The 17,902-nt window shown below is 43.1% G+C and overlaps 2 protein-coding genes across 3 annotated transcripts in view; one reads left to right on the plus strand and one right to left on the minus strand.

Annotated features, from left to right (window-relative positions):
* Positions 1–17,902, minus strand: part of LOC123770980 (probable tRNA (uracil-O(2)-)-methyltransferase) — a 156,979-nt gene that overhangs the window by 113,383 nt on the left and 25,694 nt on the right. The window lies entirely within an intron of this gene.
* LOC138354912 (tigger transposable element-derived protein 7-like) lies at positions 5,915–6,967 on the plus strand. The gene has a single exon (XM_069309392.1). The coding sequence runs from the start codon at positions 5,915–5,917 to the stop codon at positions 6,965–6,967; it is 1,053 nt and encodes a 350-aa protein (XP_069165493.1).

Here is a 17,902-nt window from a genome sequence, read left to right on the forward strand (position 1 = left end):
GTTAAGCGAGTATGGCTAACCCGCAGCCGTGCCAAAGCAGTTTCCCACCGCCGGTTACGGTGGTAGGAGGATAGCCACGGGGACACACTACGTTTGAGAGTACGCAGCTTGTTACTAACCACAGAGGACCAACAACCCTGCCAACGGGCAAGGATGGAGGAATGAATAACAGGATAAAAGTCGGAATAAGGTATACCTTTATGGGAGATGGGACAAGAACGGATAGCTTCCTTAGCGGCAGCATCCGCACACTCATTGTAAGAAACACCAATATGGCTGGGAACCCAGCAAAACTCTACTGATTTAAATTTACTAGAAATAAGAAACAGCCAAACTCTACTGATTTAAATTTACTAGAAATAAGAAACAGCCAATGTTGAATCTCAATGACCACCGGATGGACAGGATTAAAGGACCCTAGAGCCATGAGAGCACTATGAGAGTCAACTACAACCACAAAGAAGAAATGATAATGAGAAAGCAAGAGATGGAGAGCATAGAGAATAGCATAAAGTTCTGCTGTAAAGACGCTACCCTCCGAAGGGAGGCGACACATATAAGTACAGTCAGGAAAAACAACAGAGTAGCCCACATGAACAAATCCACAAGGGCCGTGACGAGGATTCGAACCTGCGTCCGGGAGCATCCCAGACACTGCCTTAATCTGGTGTGAGCTACTCTGTGTGAGTAGCCCACACCTCCCGCAGACTTAGACCCATCGGTGAAGATGGAAACAGTGGGAGTGCGAAGAAAAGTGCTCAAGGAAGAGGCTTTTCAGAATTGTAGGAGGGGTAAAGGCTTTAGTAATACAAGTCAAGGACGTACAAAACTTGGGAAGGGGACTCTCCACAGAGGCAAGGAAGGAACAATATGAGGAGAAACAGTAGAAATATGAACAGAAAGAGAATCCTGTAAGCGAGATAACCGGACAAAAAGAGGGAGACGATGAAGAGGAACAGGAGCTACAGGAGGAGGAAAAGTCAAAGCACGACAGAGGCGAGAGGAAGGATGTTGTAAGGACAGCGCAAGATAGAGAAGACATTAGCGATCACGGCGCTCCTGAAGAGAGAAAAAGCCCGTGTCAACATACAAACTGAGGGCGGGAGTTGAACGAAAGGCACCAGAGCTGAGACGCAACCCAGTATGGTGCAAAGCATCAAGACGGCGAAGAGTAGGAGAAGCAGAAGAGTATGCAGGGCAACCATAATCGAGTTTAGACAGGACGAGAGAGGAGTGCAAATAGAGAAGCGTGCGCCTATCTGCTCCCCAAGAAGTATGGGACAAAACCTTAAGTGGGTTAAGGGCCTTAGAGCATTCAACTCGGAGGTAAGAGATATGGGCTGACCAAGACAAACGAGTGTCAAAGACTAACCCCAAAAGCTTTGCGGAATCCCTGTACACAATGGGATGACCATAAAGCAACAAAGAGGGGACAAAGAATGACATGCATCCGAGTAAAAGTCATAGCACAAGTCTTAGACGCAGAGAACTTGAAGCCATGATCGGTGGCCCAAGACGACACGGCATCAATCGCAAGTTGAAGCCGCCGTTGAAGGAGAGACGAATCATCACCCCGACAGCAAAGGGTAAGATCATCAACCAATCTTGGGGCAACCCTAAGCCCCAAGGGCGGTACTTACAGGGCACTCAGGGAAGGTGAACCTAAGCACATGCAGCCCGAGTACCTGAGTATACTACTACTAGCTCACACGACCACCGTAAGAGCAGCACTGAAAACAAGTCACAGCACTGAGACAAGACCGGAGCTGGAGCCACACGACCGTGCATGATCCCATCAGCCGAGGAACTGGGGCGGGGATCGCCAGCGCGGGGGTCTGGGGCTCCCCCTTCCCTCTCCCGGGGAGGGGGGAGCTGTGCAGACATGCGGCGCAGCTCGTGTGAAGTCATGCTTGTTTACTCGTTTTTCTTTTGGGAAGTTCTGTCCACTCGTTTGTCAATTTTTGTTGTTAACCAGAATAGGGGTTTGTTTTGTGGCGCTTACCTTTCTGGGTGCCTGTCCCGGTCGATGGCAGATATAGAATGCTCCAAATCACATGTGCATTCTATGGGCCATTGCTCCCCGTGCCTCTGTGAGGGGGCCAGGTTCTGGCTCGTGGTCCCCGGTAGGCCTAGAACTCCACCCACATCGACTGATGCAAAATAGTTAGGATATCCATATCAGCCATGGATAGCTCCGGGGAGCCGTAGGGGCTCCCCCCAGAAAAGATAATTAAATTAGAACAAGAAAATGAAGGTCTCAAGATTGAGTTTTGTAATTTAAAAGGAAGTATTTTCCAGCAAGGTAAGGAAATTACCAGTTGTTCACTATGGTGAACATAACATGCAGATATTTATATATAACGTCTATATATAGTAAATAACAGCAAAAACAGTATGGTGGGAGGAGAATGGTGGTGAGTTAGGTGAGGTGAGGGAGGGAGGGGGTGACAGCCAGTGGCAGGCTACCACTGGCTGCCACTGCCACTGCCACTGCCACTCAGCATACCAACTTAGTGGTTCGTTAGGGTGAACACAAATGTAGATACTTACATATAACGTGTATATATATTGCAATAACAGCAAAAGGAGTGTGGGGGGGAGAAGCCATTTTGGTGAGGGAGGTGGCGACATCTGCATGATTTGTCATGCTGGTAGGGGTGGCTACTATGATCTTTGGGCACTATACCAGCTTAGATGAACAGTTATGGTCAACAGAACATATAGTTATATAACATCTGTATAAGTGAATAGAAGCAAAATCAGTATGATGGGAGGAGGATGTGGGCGAGTGAGGAGTCATTGAGGGAGGGAGTGGCAGCGAGAGGCTGACTGGCAGATGTGGTGGCCACACCTCTCTGTTTTTTGACTCGTAATATCAACTTAGTGGTTCGTTATGGTGAATAAAACATGCAGATACGTATATATAACTTGTGTTTATAGTGTAATAACCGACAAAGTATTTGTTTATTGTTTTATGAACACAATAATTGAATCAATAATATGCACATCATAATTTTGAGTACAGCGATGATTCACACATTTTATTATATAAATATATCACACTACACACTATTGAATAATATTACAGGAAAAAAAAAAAAAATATCAGAGACATTTAAATAATTAGGTATTTTCTTTGTGGTATTAGGTATAATTAGGTATCTCTTTGTGGCCACTTCTGCCTGACAGGTGGGGCTGAGCAGACCGCCTCCGATACATGTTGAGTCAGCGCCTTTTTTTTTTTTGCCAGACTTCCCCGCCCTTTAGCGGGTAAAATATGCCACTTACCTTTTTTTTTATTATTTTTCCCGTGATCAGGGAACACAAATTAACAGGTTTAGAAGAAAAAAATTTTTTTTTTTGGTTGTGCGCCGGTGGGTGACAATAGCCAAAGCCCTTAGCAACACAAGGGTTAATGTGACTATCTGGAACCATAAGCTGAATTATATGTTTCAGCTCCAATATTTTTTATCTCACTCCATATATGTTTGTATATAAAATTTTCAGGAACATGTTCAGATTCATGAACATCTGACGTAGAACATGTTTAGGTGTACAGATTCCTGAGCCTACTGGGCTCCATCAAATCTACATTTGAAACTGTGTATGGAATCTGCCTCCACTACATCACTGCCTAATGCTTTCCATCTGTTAACTACTCTGACACTAAAATAGTTCTTTCTAACATCCCTTAGGCTCATTTGGGTACTAAGTTTCCACCTGTGTCCCCTTGTTCATGTACTACTAAACAGTTACTAAACAGTTTATCTTTATCTACCCAGTCAGTTCCGCTGAGAATTGTATAGGTAGTGATCATGTCTCCCCTAACTCTTCTGTCTTATAGTGTCAGAGGAAACATGCCTGAGGGAAGTCTGAAATCACCCAGTCATTCGCACTGCCCTGAACCAATGGCAGTGCTACTGGAAATTCAAACCACCCAGAGCACTGTGGAACAGAGGCTACTATAAGCGAATGGTGGGGACTAAAATGCTGGCTAAGGAAAATCCTGCAGCACCAAAAAATCACTCTCTGGGAGTTGCAAACCATTGTCACGGATATTGAGTCTCGAGTCAATAACAGACCAATGACTTACCTCTCTGATGATAACTCACAACATGATCCACTAAGTCCATCTTATCAGATGTATGGAGGACCTCTTGCTCCTATTGCATCCCTCACTAACGAAGGACCAGGAGATCCTTCATATATTAGAGAGCGACTTGGTTTAGATTTACAGTGCTTCCTCAGTCTAACGAACCCCGCTCTATTGAATTCCCGGAAGAGCCGAACAAATTGAATTCGGTACCAAATGTTCAGTGGAACATACAAATGTTCGATTAAGTGAGGAATGTTCGTCCAAGCGGTCACCGAGGCCGAGCGTCGGAGCTGGCTGTCACCAACTATGATTCGCCAGAGTGTAAACAGTTATACATGTACAGTATAGTGTTTTATTATCCTTAGCCATTGTTTCTTGGGAGAAATGGTGATAAAATGGTGTCAGGAGGGTATTGGTGAGAGAGTTGTTGTCAGGAGGCAAATGGTGTCAGGGGCAGGTGGTGTAAGTTACGTATTCTCATGGGAGGCAGGTTGTCAGCCAGGCAGCTGACAACCAGCTGAAATGGTGATAAAATGGTGTCAGGAGGGCATTGGTGAGAGAGTTGTTGTCAGGAGGCAAATGGTGTCAGGGGCAGGTGGTGTAAGTTACGTATTCTCATGGGAGGCAGGTTGTCAGCCAGGCAGCTGACAACCAGCTGAAATGGTGATAAAGTGGTGTCAGGAGGGCATTGGTGAGAGAGTTGTTGTCAGGAGGCAAATGGTGTCAGGGGCAGGTGGTGTAAGTTACGTATTCTCATGGGAGGCAGGTTGTCAGCCAGGCAGCTGACAACCAGCTGAAATGGTGATAAAGTGGTGTCAGGAGGGCATTGGTGAGAGAGTTGTTGTCAGGAGGCAAATGGTGTCAGGGGCAGGTGGTGTAAGTTACGTATTCTCATGGGAGGCAGGTTGTCAGCCAGGCAGCTGACAACCAGCTGAAATGGTGATAAAATGGTGTCAGGAGGGCATTGGTGAGAGAGTTGTTGTCAGGAGGCAAATGGTGTCAGTTGTTAGGGGGCAGGTGTTGTCAGTGGTAGAAGTTGTCAAGGGAGGCTGGAGTAATGCTGTACAGGTACAGTAGTGGTGTCAGTAAAGGCTGTAGAGGCAGGTACCACATGTGACTGGCGGCTCCTAGCTCCCTCTCCAGCCCCCCAGCCCCCCCCTCCCTCCTTCCTGCACCTGACCACCAGAGACCAGCCACTACTCCTCTCCTCTCTCGTCGTCAGATGCCAAGAGTCAATTTAATAATAATTATCGCATTATCTACACTGAGAATAGCCTTTTTATTAGAAAAATGTCATATTGGCGCAATAATAATGGTGAAAATTGTGATATATACAGTATATATTTTAAAGTTTCAACACATTTCCTTTTCACTGAATTTTTAATAAAATTGGGGTCTAGATAACAGTTGGCTTTGTGTGGCCGGCAGGTCGCTCCTTGAGCCATTGGGGGGGGAGGGGGGGGTTTGTTTCCTGGATCTCTCCCTCCCTCCCTCCTCTAACAGCCTACGTACTGTATTGTAATACATTAGGTTTTATGTAATACAGTACTGTACTGTATAAAATGAATAAAACTTCAAAACAGACAATATTTTATTAATTATAACAACAAACAATATTATTTGAAAACAATTTGTAAGCCTATTTAGATTAAATTTTGAGTAGGCCAATAAAATAAGCACAGGTCATGTAAACGTTAGGCCTTGGTGAGGTGGCTGGCACCATTTGTCTCCCCTCCTCCCAGTGTGAAAACGTGTTGGTCGCGCGTGAAGGATAATTTTGAACAATTTTTATCGTTTGAACTCTTATACTCTGTCAAGATGTCTCAGAGCAGCATTTGTGGTGTTCAAGATTTAAAACGAAAGAGAAAATATTTGTCAATTGATCAGAAAATTGATTTAATAGAGAAAGCAGAGCGTGGATACTCAGTCACCCGTCTCGCCCAAGAATTCAACATCGGTAAAGCTACAGTTTGTGATATAAAAAAGCAGAAGGATAATATTAGGAAATTCGTTGCTCAAAGTCAAACTCATGCAATAGGCAACAGGAAAACATTGAAGCCTGCTAAATATACGGATTTGGACTCTGCTGTATTCAAATGGTTTACACAGCATCGTGCGAAAGGAATTGCTGTTTCAGTTGATTCTATTAGAAATGCAGCTGAAAGACTTGCTGAAAAGTTAAACATTGACAATTTCAAGGCTAGCACTGGATGGGTATGTCGATTTAAAGAGAGGCATGGCATCATTAACAAGAAAATTTGTGGCGAAGCCTTAAGTGCAGATGTAGGAAGTGTTAATGCATTTAAATATAAACTTTCTCAGCACATGGTATCTAATAATCTAAGCTGGTTTCAAGTGTACAATGCAGATGAAACAGGCTTTAACTGGAAATGCCTTCAAAGAAACACTTTGGCCTCTAGGCTTGAGGAGAGTATTCCTGGTCGCAAGGTAAGCAAGGAAAGAATTTCAGCATTATTGTGCGGTAATGCAGATGGCAGTCACCGAACAAAGTGCGCAATTGTTGGGAAATCTGCCAACCCCAGAGCATTGAAAAACTGCATGAACAGATTACCTGTCGTTTACTACAACACCAAAAATGCCTGGTTCACACAGATTATTTTTGAAGACTGGTTCCAGAATCACTTTTGTAAAGAAGTAAGAAAGCATCAGATCAATGAGCGTGGCATTCGTCCTGCTGATGTAAAGGCAATGCTGTTGGTTGATAATGCCCCAGCTCACCCCATTGCTAAATTAACATCGCCTGATGGTAAAATAACATGTATGGCTTTACCACCAAATACTACATCTTTAATACAGCCCATGGATCAGGGGTTATCTATGCTCTCAAACGGCTTTATAAGAGAGCTATGAATGTAGAAATAATGGAAGTTCTGCTCTCTCAGGAAGACGAGAGGCTTAATAAGGATACAAGAGCTAGTAGAACACTAGAAAACTTCAAGAAATATTCAATTAAAGACGCTATTTACATCTGGGCCAAACAATGGAACGAGTTGAAGGTCACCACATTAAAGAACGCATGGAATAAAATTCTGAGTCCGGTACCTGGTGAGAATGAAGACGAAGATGACTATGATTTTGAGGGCTTTGATAATGCGATTTTTGAGACATTAAGAGATGCTGGCGAGGAAGATTTGCAACTTTCTGATGTGACTGAGTGGTTAGATAATGATGCTGATGATCCAGGTTATGGTGAATTAACTGATGATGAGATTATTCAGTGTGTTACTGGTAATGGTGATGAGGATGCGGAAGAGGAGGAAGATACCTGTAGCATGTTACCTATTCCATATGCTGCATCATTGCAAAACCTTAATCAGCTGCTTGATATGGTTGCTGTAACTGATGATGAAGACGTGGCAGATTATTATCTACACCTAAGGGGATTGAAAGATATTATAATGAAGAAGCTCATAATGAAGAAACAAACTAAGATTCAAAAGTTTTTGGTACAGCTTAACAGTAGGCCTACAGGACCAGCACCCAGCACTAGCAAGGACTCACCTAGGGTGAGTCCTTGCTAGTTGACCCTAGGGTGACACCCCTAGGGTCAACACTTGCAGCAGAGGAGCTCCAGCATATTTCAACAATCCTAAGTATTGTAGTACAGGTTGATGGTAGTGAGTGGTGTCCCAGAGAACATAAAGGTATAGTGCTCTTGAAAAATAGGTGAGATAACAGGAAAGTGCTAAGGGAAGTGAAAAATCGGATGAGAAAAAGTTGCCCTAGTGTTTACAGTGCAGAGAAGAACATTCAAGATGGCCACTGGCAAGGGGAAAAACAAAACAGAGCTTGATTTTGAGGGATTCAATGAAGAAAGCATTGATATTAGTAGTCTACATAACAAGTTGGTAAATTTAGATACTATAGTGAACTCTCATGTAGAAATAATTAGTAAATTGAAAGAAAGTAATGACCATTTGAATAGCAAAGTTTTATGTCTTGAGGGTTTAGTGAAAGACTTGCGCAAGGATAAGAATCAATTGGAAACAAATTGCAAAGCCATGGAAGAAGAAAATAAACTCTTAAAAATAGCTTTGGAAGAAGTTAAAGTAAATTTAAACATAAATGACTACAATAGGTTAGGCAAGGAAATACAACAGGAGAAACAGCTTTTGTCAGCACAGATGGAGGAAGTTACACAGGGAATAGAACAGTGCAAGAAAGATATGCAACTCACTTATGCACAAGTGGCCAAGGAGAAGGAAAAAATAGAAGAAGCAGTAAAGGAAGTCAAACACTGCAGCAACCAAGATAAAACAAACATTAGGCTAGAAGTGAGGAAAGAATTGGCATCTAACCCGAAGTTGGTGCAAAACACAGTTGATCGGAGTAAGTCCCTGATCATTTTTGGCTGCAAAGAAAAGGCGATAACATCTAGGTCAGAAAGAGCTGTAGAAGAAGCTAAAGTAGTAGATAAAATTGTTGGCCTCGTGGAAGGTCTTACAAACAGAGAGAATGTGTGCGACTACAGGAGAATAGGCAGGTACGTAAAAGGGAAAGATCGACCTTTGAGGATCACCCTAAACGGTGCCAAACAGATGGAAGAAGTACTAAGGAATGCTAGAAAATTGCAAAGGGATGAGGATGGGAAAGGGTGGTCGTTAAGACGAGATCTTTCAAAAGAAGACAGAGAGAAGCTGAAACTGAACCTCGCCGAGGCAAAACATTTAAATGAGAGCAGGAATGAAGAAGAAATAAATTCTTTTTTCTACCAAGTGATAGGGGTAGGCAAACCAGTAAAGTGGTACATAAAGGCAAACCAACAAAATCAATAGAGAGAGGGGGAGTGAAGAATAAGGAGAGGGGGAACAAGTTCCTGAAGATTGCATACACCAACATAGATGGAGTGAGATCGAAGATACTGGAGTTAAGTGATGTAATACAGCTGCAGACACCAGACATTGTTGCACTCACGGAGACAAAACTTGAAGATGTAATTTTAAATGAGGTCATATTCCCAAGGGGCTACTCAATTTGGAGACGGGACAGAAAAATTAGGAAAGGCGGTGGCGTTGCTGTGCTGGTAAAAGAACACCTAAAGGTGAAGGAAATAATGACTGCCAATCCACAAGAAGTTGACATAATAGCACTAGAGATCTGCTATGAGGATGATAAACTAATGATGATAAATGCATATAGTCCACCGCCAAGCAGCACATGGTCAAAGGAGGAGCTAGATAGTAAATGTGAAGGTCTTATAACAATAATGAGAGAGATTATAGCGGGAGCGGATAACGATAGATCACGACTGTTGATAGTCGGTGACTTCAACTTGAAATCCATAGACTGGGAAGCATATGAAGCTAAAACAGAAGATTTTTGGACCTGTAAATTTGTAGACCTCATCCTGGAAACATTCTTGTATCAACATGTTAAACAAGCTACGAGGATGAGGGAAGGGGACGTTCCCTCCATGCTAGATTTGATATTTACCAGGAAGGAGGAAGAGATATTTGACATTCAGTACCTTCCTCCCTTGGGTAAAAGTGACCATGTCTTTTTGGGAATAAAGTATGCAATGCATTATAAGCTGGAAGAAAATAAGGAGGTTGAAGCAGTTGAAAAACCAGACTTCAGGAGAGGACATTATGGTGACCTTAGAAATTTTTTTAGTGAGTATAATTGGACAGACTTGATGCTAGGCAAGGAAGTGAATGAGATGTATGGCAAGTTTTGTGAAATATATGATAAAGGCACAAAAAAATTTATACCAAAACAGAGATGCAGAACTAGGAAACAGGATTGGTTCAATAGAAATTGCGAGAGGGCTAGAGACCGAAAGACACAAAAATGGAATCAATACAGGAAGAGGCCGAACCCCCAAACATACCAGCGATACAAAGATGCGAGAAACAACTACACAGCAGTGAGGAGAGAGGCAGAAAGAAATTTTGAAAAAGGGATTGCGGACAAATGTAAAACAGAACCAGGTCTATTCTATAAATTCATAAACAACAAATTGCAGGTAAAGGATAATATTCAGAGGTTGAAAATGGGAAATAGATTCACGGAAGATGAAAAGGAAATGTGTGAAACACTAAACGAAAAGTTCCAAAGTGTGTTTGTACAAAATGAAATCTTTAGGGAACCAGATACAATAAGAATTCCAGAGAACAACATAGAACACATAGAGGTGTCTAGAGACGAAGTGGAAAAAATGCTCAAGGAGCTCGGTAAGAACAAAGCAGCTGGCCCAGATGGCGTTTCACCATGGGTTCTGAGAGAATGTGCATCTGAGCTCAGCATTCCACTTCACCTGATCTTTCAGGCATCCCTGTGTACAGGAATCGTAGCAGACGGGTGGAAACAGGCTAACATAGTTCCAATCTACAAAAGTGGCAGCAGGGAAGACCCCCTCAATTATAGACCTGTATCATTGACAAGTGTAATAGTGAAAGTATTGGAAAAACTAATCAAAACTAAATGGGTAGAACACCTAGAGAGAAATGATATAATATCAGACAGACAGTATGGTTTTCGATCTGGAAGATCCTGTGTATCGAATTTACTCAGTTTCTATGATCGAGCCACAGAGATATTACAGGAAAGAGATGGTTGGGTTGACTGCATCTATCTGGACCTAAAAAAGGCTTTCGACAGAGTTCCACATAAGAGGTTGTTCTGGAAACTGGAAAATATTGGAGGGGTGACAGGTAAGCTTCTATCATGGATGAAAAATTTTCTGACTGATAGAAAAATGAGGGCAGTAATCAGAGGCAATGTATCGGAATGGAGAAATGTCACAAGTGGAGTACCACAGGGTTCAGTTCTTGCACCAGTGATGTTTATTGTGTACATAAATGATCTACCAGTTGGTATACAGAATTATATGAACATGTTTGCTGATGATGCTAAGATAATAGGAAGGATAAGGAATTTAGATGACTGTCATGCCCTTCAAGAAGACCTGGACAAAATAAGTATATGGAGCACCACTTGGCAAATGGAATTTAATGTTAATAAATGTCATGTTATGGAATGTGGAATAGGAGAACATAGACCCCACACAACCTATATATTATGTGAGAAATCTTTAAAGAATTCTGATAAAGAAAGAGATCTAGGAGTGGTTCTAGATAGAAAACTATCACCTGAGGACCACATAAAGAATATTGTGCAAGGAGCCTATGCTATGCTTTCTAACTTCAGAATTGCATTTAAATACATGGATGGCGATATACTAAAGAAATTGTTCATGACTTTTGTTAGGCCAAAGCTAGAATATGCAGCTGTTGTGTGGTGCCCATATCTTAAGAAGCACATCAACAAACTGGAAAAGGTGCAAAGACATGCTACTAAGTGGCTCCCAGAACTGAAGGGCAAGAGCTACGAGGAGAGGTTAGAAGCATTAAATATGCCAAAACTAGAAGACAGAAGAAAAAGAGGTGATATGATCACTACATACAAAATAGTAACAGGAATTGATAAAATCGACAGGGAAGACTTCCTGAGACCTGGAATTTCAAGAACAAGAGGTCATAGATTTAAACTAGCTAAACACAGATGCCGAAGAAATATAAGAAAATTCACCTTCGCAAATAGAGTGGTAGACGGTTGGAACAAGTTAAGTGAGAAGGTGGTGGAGGCCAAGACCGTCAGTAGTTTCAAAGCGTTATATGACAAAGAGTGCTGGGAAGACGGGACACCACGAGCGTAGCTCTCATCCTGTAACTACACTTAGGTAATTACACTTAGGTAATTACCTGAGGATGCCCAGGCAACTGGACCAGCACCTAGCACTAGCATGGACTCACCTGAGGATGCCCAGGATACTGGACCAGCACCTAGCATGGACTCACCTGAGGATGCCCAGGATACTGTACCAGCACCTAGCACTAGCATGGACTCACCTGAGGATGCCCAGGATACTGGACCAGCACCTAGCATGGACTCACCTGAGGATGCCCAGGATACTGTACCAGCACCTAGCACTAGCATGGACTCACCTGAGGATGCCCAGGATACTGGACCAGCACCTAGCATGGACTCACCTGAGGATGCCCAGGATACTGTACCAGCACCTAGCACTAGCATGGACTCACCTGAGGATGCCCAGGATACTGGACCAGCACCTAGCATGGACTCACCTGAGGATGCCCAGGATACTGTACCAGCACCTAGCACTAGCATGGACTCACCTGAGGATGCCCAGGATACTGGACCAGCACCTAGCACCAGCAAGGACTTACATGAGGATGCCCAGGATACTGGACCAGCACCTAGCACTAGCATGGACTCACATGAGGATGCCCAGGATACTGTACCAGCACCTAGCAAGGACTCACCTGAGGATGCCCAGGATACTGGACCAGCACCTAGCATGGACTCACATGAGGATGCCCAGGATACTGTACCAGCACCTAGCACTAGCATGGACTTACCTGAGGATGCCCAGGATACTGGACCAGCACCTAGCACCAGCAAGGACTTACATGAGGATGCCCAGGCAACTGGACCAGCACCCAGCACTAGCCATAACTTACCTGGGAGTGCCAATTGAACTGTACAACACAGATCTAATGACATAAATGTACAAAGTGTAAAAAGTGTAGTTTAAGTGATACAGTACAGTATACGTTTACTTAAGTACTGTAGTGTGATTCTAGTGGTTTGTACTTTATGTACAGACTGTAGTGTATAATGTACATTTGTTAGAAAAGTTACTGTTCCTTAATGAATTTATATTCATATCATATCTGGCACTCTCAGGGTATTGAGGCTAAAAGTCTGCACTACACAACTCAACTGTTAAGGTAAGTACAGTAAAACACAGAAACAATTTATTGCTAGATTTATAAACTAGATTTTAGATTTAGAAAGATTACATAAATTAAGGTTAATTTTTTTTTTTTTTTTTTTTTTTTTTTGGGGGGGGGGTCAGAGGGGTTTTTTTGGGGCCGGACGGATGGAACGAATTCCGCACTGGAACGAATCGGCCTCGCCCCATATAGTTCGTTCAAGTGAGGACACACTGTACAAACATCTGTCAAGAGTAATCAGTCAGTGGAATGAGGTTTGGACTCAAAAGTATCTAACTGCTCTGCATGAGTATCTCTATGAGGCAAACAACCACCTATAATAAAATGCAATTAATGCTTGACGATGTTCTGGTGGATAGTGACAGTCCATGTTCAGAGTAGCCACTAGGTCATATTGTTTCTGTCCACCCAGACAGCCAGGGTGTCTTGAGGATAGTAAAGGTAAAGTGCAAAAGCACCACTACCTTAAGACACTAGGAAAAACTAGTACCATTGGAGTTAGCAGGACATGAAGTCACCGAAAAACCTCTAACACCTGCAACTCCAGTACGAATGCCTGTCCTGTACGAAATGCCACATAAAGGTGCAATACTAAATTAAACCAATACAGCAATATTAAAATATTGCCACATCACCTAATTATCTCACAACCAAAACCTTATTACTTATTTTAACTCTAAAGGCACCAGATGAAGTACAAATGGCTGACTGCTAATATAGAACAAATGTATTTTCATTTATTTATTCATGAAATTAGATAAGTTCACTCTTCAAAGACTGCTAACTTTGATAAGCAGGATAACACCATCATTCAAGACAAATAATATGCGGTGTTTTTTATGTCCAAAAAATATTGGTTTTGTGAGGATTTTTGGTGGTTCAAGAACACATCCCTCATTTATAGCATCGTGCTTGTGGGAAATCTCATGTGTTATGCCTGTCAGTTCTGTCGTATGCCTGTTAACCCTTGAACTGCGCATGGTGTATATATACGCCCTGAGTAACATGTCCCATGGTGCGCATGGCGTATATATACGCCATAGGGTGCCAGGCCTGATTCAAATGGCCCGCGGCTACACGGGGTTCACAGTAGCTTCCTCAGGGCTCTTGTAAACAGATACCATCTTTAAAAAAAATCGTGGGCAATATTCTCAGGCGTGAGAGGCACAGTACTGTTGGAGCAACCAAGGCTGGCGCACGCAGCATGAGCGAACAGCATTGCTGTTCAGCTTGTGACCACAGCATCGCCGAAAAATGTCAAAATAAATATATAATTATTATTTAGCGATGACAATATTACAGATGACCCCATGACTGTGATATAAATAACCAGGGTTGTGATAATAGCAGGATTGTTGTAATAATTAGCGTTGTGGGAGGAGTGATGCTGAGAGACGGAGGGAGACAGCATCGTTTACTGACTGTGTGGCCACCTGTTATTGTTTGCATTCACCATACCAGGTCAGTGGTTCTCTATGGTGAACACTGTGACGATAATCTCCTTCAAGAGAGATCGAGCCTGCTCTTCCCTCCTAAGTTCGTCGCTATACATCCCTATACAACTAATATGGAAGAAATATCCAACAAATACAACACCAAGGTTTGCCAGAGAGCAAACGTATTCAGCACCAGGAACACCTGCTCCCCCCGCCACTCGAACCACCAAACTACCTGTCCGTCGCCTGCTCATCGCTGATTGGCCGGTGGTCAGTCGCACCTGCTTCTCCACCACCACACTACCTGATGTCTGGGGCCACCACGACCTAGAGGCCTCAGAATATCCAGTGCTTTCAACAAGTTCACACGTCTCGTTGGTAGACTAAGCTCTGGCTTACGTGTACTAAGAGAGGTGGCAGCTTAAAGCCAATATTCCTGCACCTATATATCTGATTGTATATTGTTCACTTGTTATTACTCACTTGTCTTAACGTAACTTTTCATTTTGTCATTTGATTATTCTTATTATTTTGATTGATTGATTTTGTTCCAATTTGTATGTCCATTTTATTCATGTTTTGCTTTTCTAACGTAATTAAAATCTCATTGTTAAATTTACTTGTGTTTTGTGTGTCTTCCCATTACCTTACCACAGACGAAGTTCCAGATTTTCTCTTTTTGTTTCTATATGTGACGAGGCCATACCCCTAGCTTTTGAAACAGCCAAACACCAACGCGTTACCGTCACATATTAAGTGGGGGCCTGTCCGGGAGCTTCACTCAGGTACTGGTGCCAAGTAGTAATTTATGGTAAGCGTATTTAACTTTGGTAACGTAGCTTTTACTATTTTTCATATTCAATTTCATTTCTATATGGTGCGGAGTGTATTGTGCATTACGAGAGTAGCATATGGTGAAGGTGAGACAACTTTGGATTACGTGGTGACTGTAGGCCGCAGTCATACTCTTAATTGGTCATCTCTCCCTCCGTGTTATTACTCGTGTTTACCATCTTTTGTCCCTTGGATATTTCTCATTTTTGACAGATCATCATATTGGTACTGTGGTCTGCCCCGGGTCAAGTGCACCTAATCTTCTGCAATATGACTGTAGGAGGATAAAGAGGGCCATAGTTCCTCTAGCTCGAACTTTAGTTGCTGAATTGGGACCTCAGCAGCAGTTCTCGTCACCAGTTGACACCTCGCACTCCTACACGTCAGTCAGAGATGATGATACATACAACGGTAGGGAATTAGCTTACTTTTCAGAGCACAAAAGTTTGCTAATTCTGTAAGTATCATATTAATTTCAGTAGGAAAAACTTGCTTATGTCCTATAGAGACTCGGCAAGGTATGCCTACATCCTTGGACTACCAATTTTACTTTTGAGGCAATTAACTGTTTCATTTGTTTTTGAAACTCAGTTTCATTTGTTTAGTAGGATTTTCTTGCCCTTATCCTCTTACATGAGTACCGGGTACAAGATTTCCTGCGCCCTTGATTTAAATTAATCATTTAACATCTTGTACTTAACTTTAATTGTTAAAGATCCCACAGGATAGGTACCAGTTGCCACGTTGTCCTGTTTCTGACATTCACTATATAACGGTATATTCGTTGTACATTTATTTGCTAATTTCACCATGTTTCGTCTCCAAGCTTTCCGTGCAGATCCAGCAGGTGAAATAGGGACTTTAAGTCGTGCCAAGAGGACTGAATTACAAACTCTTGCACATGAGTATCAACTAGAAGTTCCCTACCAAGCCAACAAAAATGACATACACAACCTGTTGCTGGATCACTATTTAGAGCAAGGTAAGATAGACTCTGAAACTCATGAAACTTACTATATTGCAGATAAAACTGATTTGGCAACGATGAAACTCAAATTGGAGCTGGCCAAGATTGAACGTGAGCAGCAAAGGGAAGCCCGCGAACAGCAAAGGGAAGCCCGCGAACAGCAAAGGGAAGCCCTCGAACAACAAAGGGAAGCAGCTGCCATACGAAGGGAAGAACAAGAACGTGAGATTGCCTTACTCCGTGAACGTGAATGAGTACAGCTTGAAACAAAACGACGCGAGTTGGAGATTCAACGCGAACATGACAAACAACAAGCGACTCTGGCTCTAGAGTGTCGTCAACAAGAATTCGCGTTGGAAACTTCACACCTCGCTCAACGCCAGCAAGCTACTGCCAATCTTCCCGTCAGTTTTAATATATCACATGCAAGTAAGTTAATGCCATCCTTTGTAGAAGCAGAAGTTGATGTGTTTTTCACCACCTTTGAAACCCTTGCTAATCAACTCAGTTGGCCTGTCGACCAATGGGCCACACTTCTCAGAGTCCATCTTACAGGTAGAGCTGCAGTCACACTCAGTACTTTGGCGTCTGAGAATGACTACCAGACTCTGAAACAAGCAGTGTTGGACGCCTACCTCCTCTCCACAGAAAGTTATCGAAGGAAATTCCGTGACCACCTGAAGGCAAGTACCACTACCTTCCTCGAGTTTGCTAACACAAAACGGAGATATTTTATGAAATGGCTGGAAGCAGCACATGTCTCTACTTTTACAGAACTCGTCAACCTGATGCTAGTTGAAGAATTCTTGAGGCGTGTGCCGCCTCCTGTCCGTCTATACTTAGCAGATAAAGAAGAAACCGACTACCTGAAGTGTGCTAAGTCGGCTGACACTTACAGCCTCATCCACCGGCTGACACCCGAACCATCCTCCAGTAAGAAGTCGTGGTACAGTTACGAGAAAGTGAGCACCGATCAAGCTGGCTCGCAATTGTACTGCAAGTATTGTAGACTCTATGGACATACCATAGACAAGTGTGGTAAGTCTCAATACAAAGGAACCACTGACACACAGAAACCCAAACCAACTCCTCCTAAGTCCGGTAAGCCTGTGATGAATGTTGGTGTTAATGTTAATGATCTTTCTCTTTTCAGTAACCACCTGTATACTGGAACTGTCTCTGCCAACGGTTCAAATCCGGAGGGACGTTTCAAATTGAAGATCTTGAGGGACACAGTGGCTCTTCAATCGATCATCTTGAAGACGGCTGTGCCCAACATCGCCTACACCGGAGAAACTGTCTTCATCACTGACCTCACTGCTACCACTCCTTACCCTCTCGCCAGAGTTCACCTGGATTGTCCCTACGTGAACGGAGAAGTCCAAGTCGCCGTCAGGGAAAAGCCTTTTCCCATGCCTGGAGTGCAACTTCTCCTAGGCAACGACTTGGCAGAAGACCTGCAACCGACCAACCTGATCGTCATGGACAAACCCCAGGTGTGTACCTCTGTGCCAATTAATCCTATACTCGAGTATGTTCCAGCAGAGGTTCAAGAGAGTGATGAAGTTTCTCCTCCGGTTCTAGTGACCACTCGTGCACAAGCCGCACGACCACAGCCAGCTGACTCTACTGCTACCGCTGTCCCTCAAGACCCTCAGAAACTACCCCCGAATCTGACCAAGTTGGAGTTCCGTAAGTTGCAGAGGGAAGATCTTACCTTAACACCATTGTTTTTCCAGGCTGAGACTCAACCCGACAGTATTCCTGAGTTCTTCCTAGAGAACGACTT

Source organism: Procambarus clarkii, chromosome 65, assembly GCF_040958095.1.
Source record: "Procambarus clarkii isolate CNS0578487 chromosome 65, FALCON_Pclarkii_2.0, whole genome shotgun sequence".
NCBI classification, from domain to species: Eukaryota; Metazoa; Arthropoda; class Malacostraca; order Decapoda; family Cambaridae; genus Procambarus; species Procambarus clarkii.

Excerpts from the sequence above, each read along its gene's own strand:
- LOC138354912 (XM_069309392.1), top strand. The coding sequence starts at position 5,915 with ATGTCTCAGAGCAGCATTTGTGGTGTTCAAGATTTAAAACGAAAGAGA.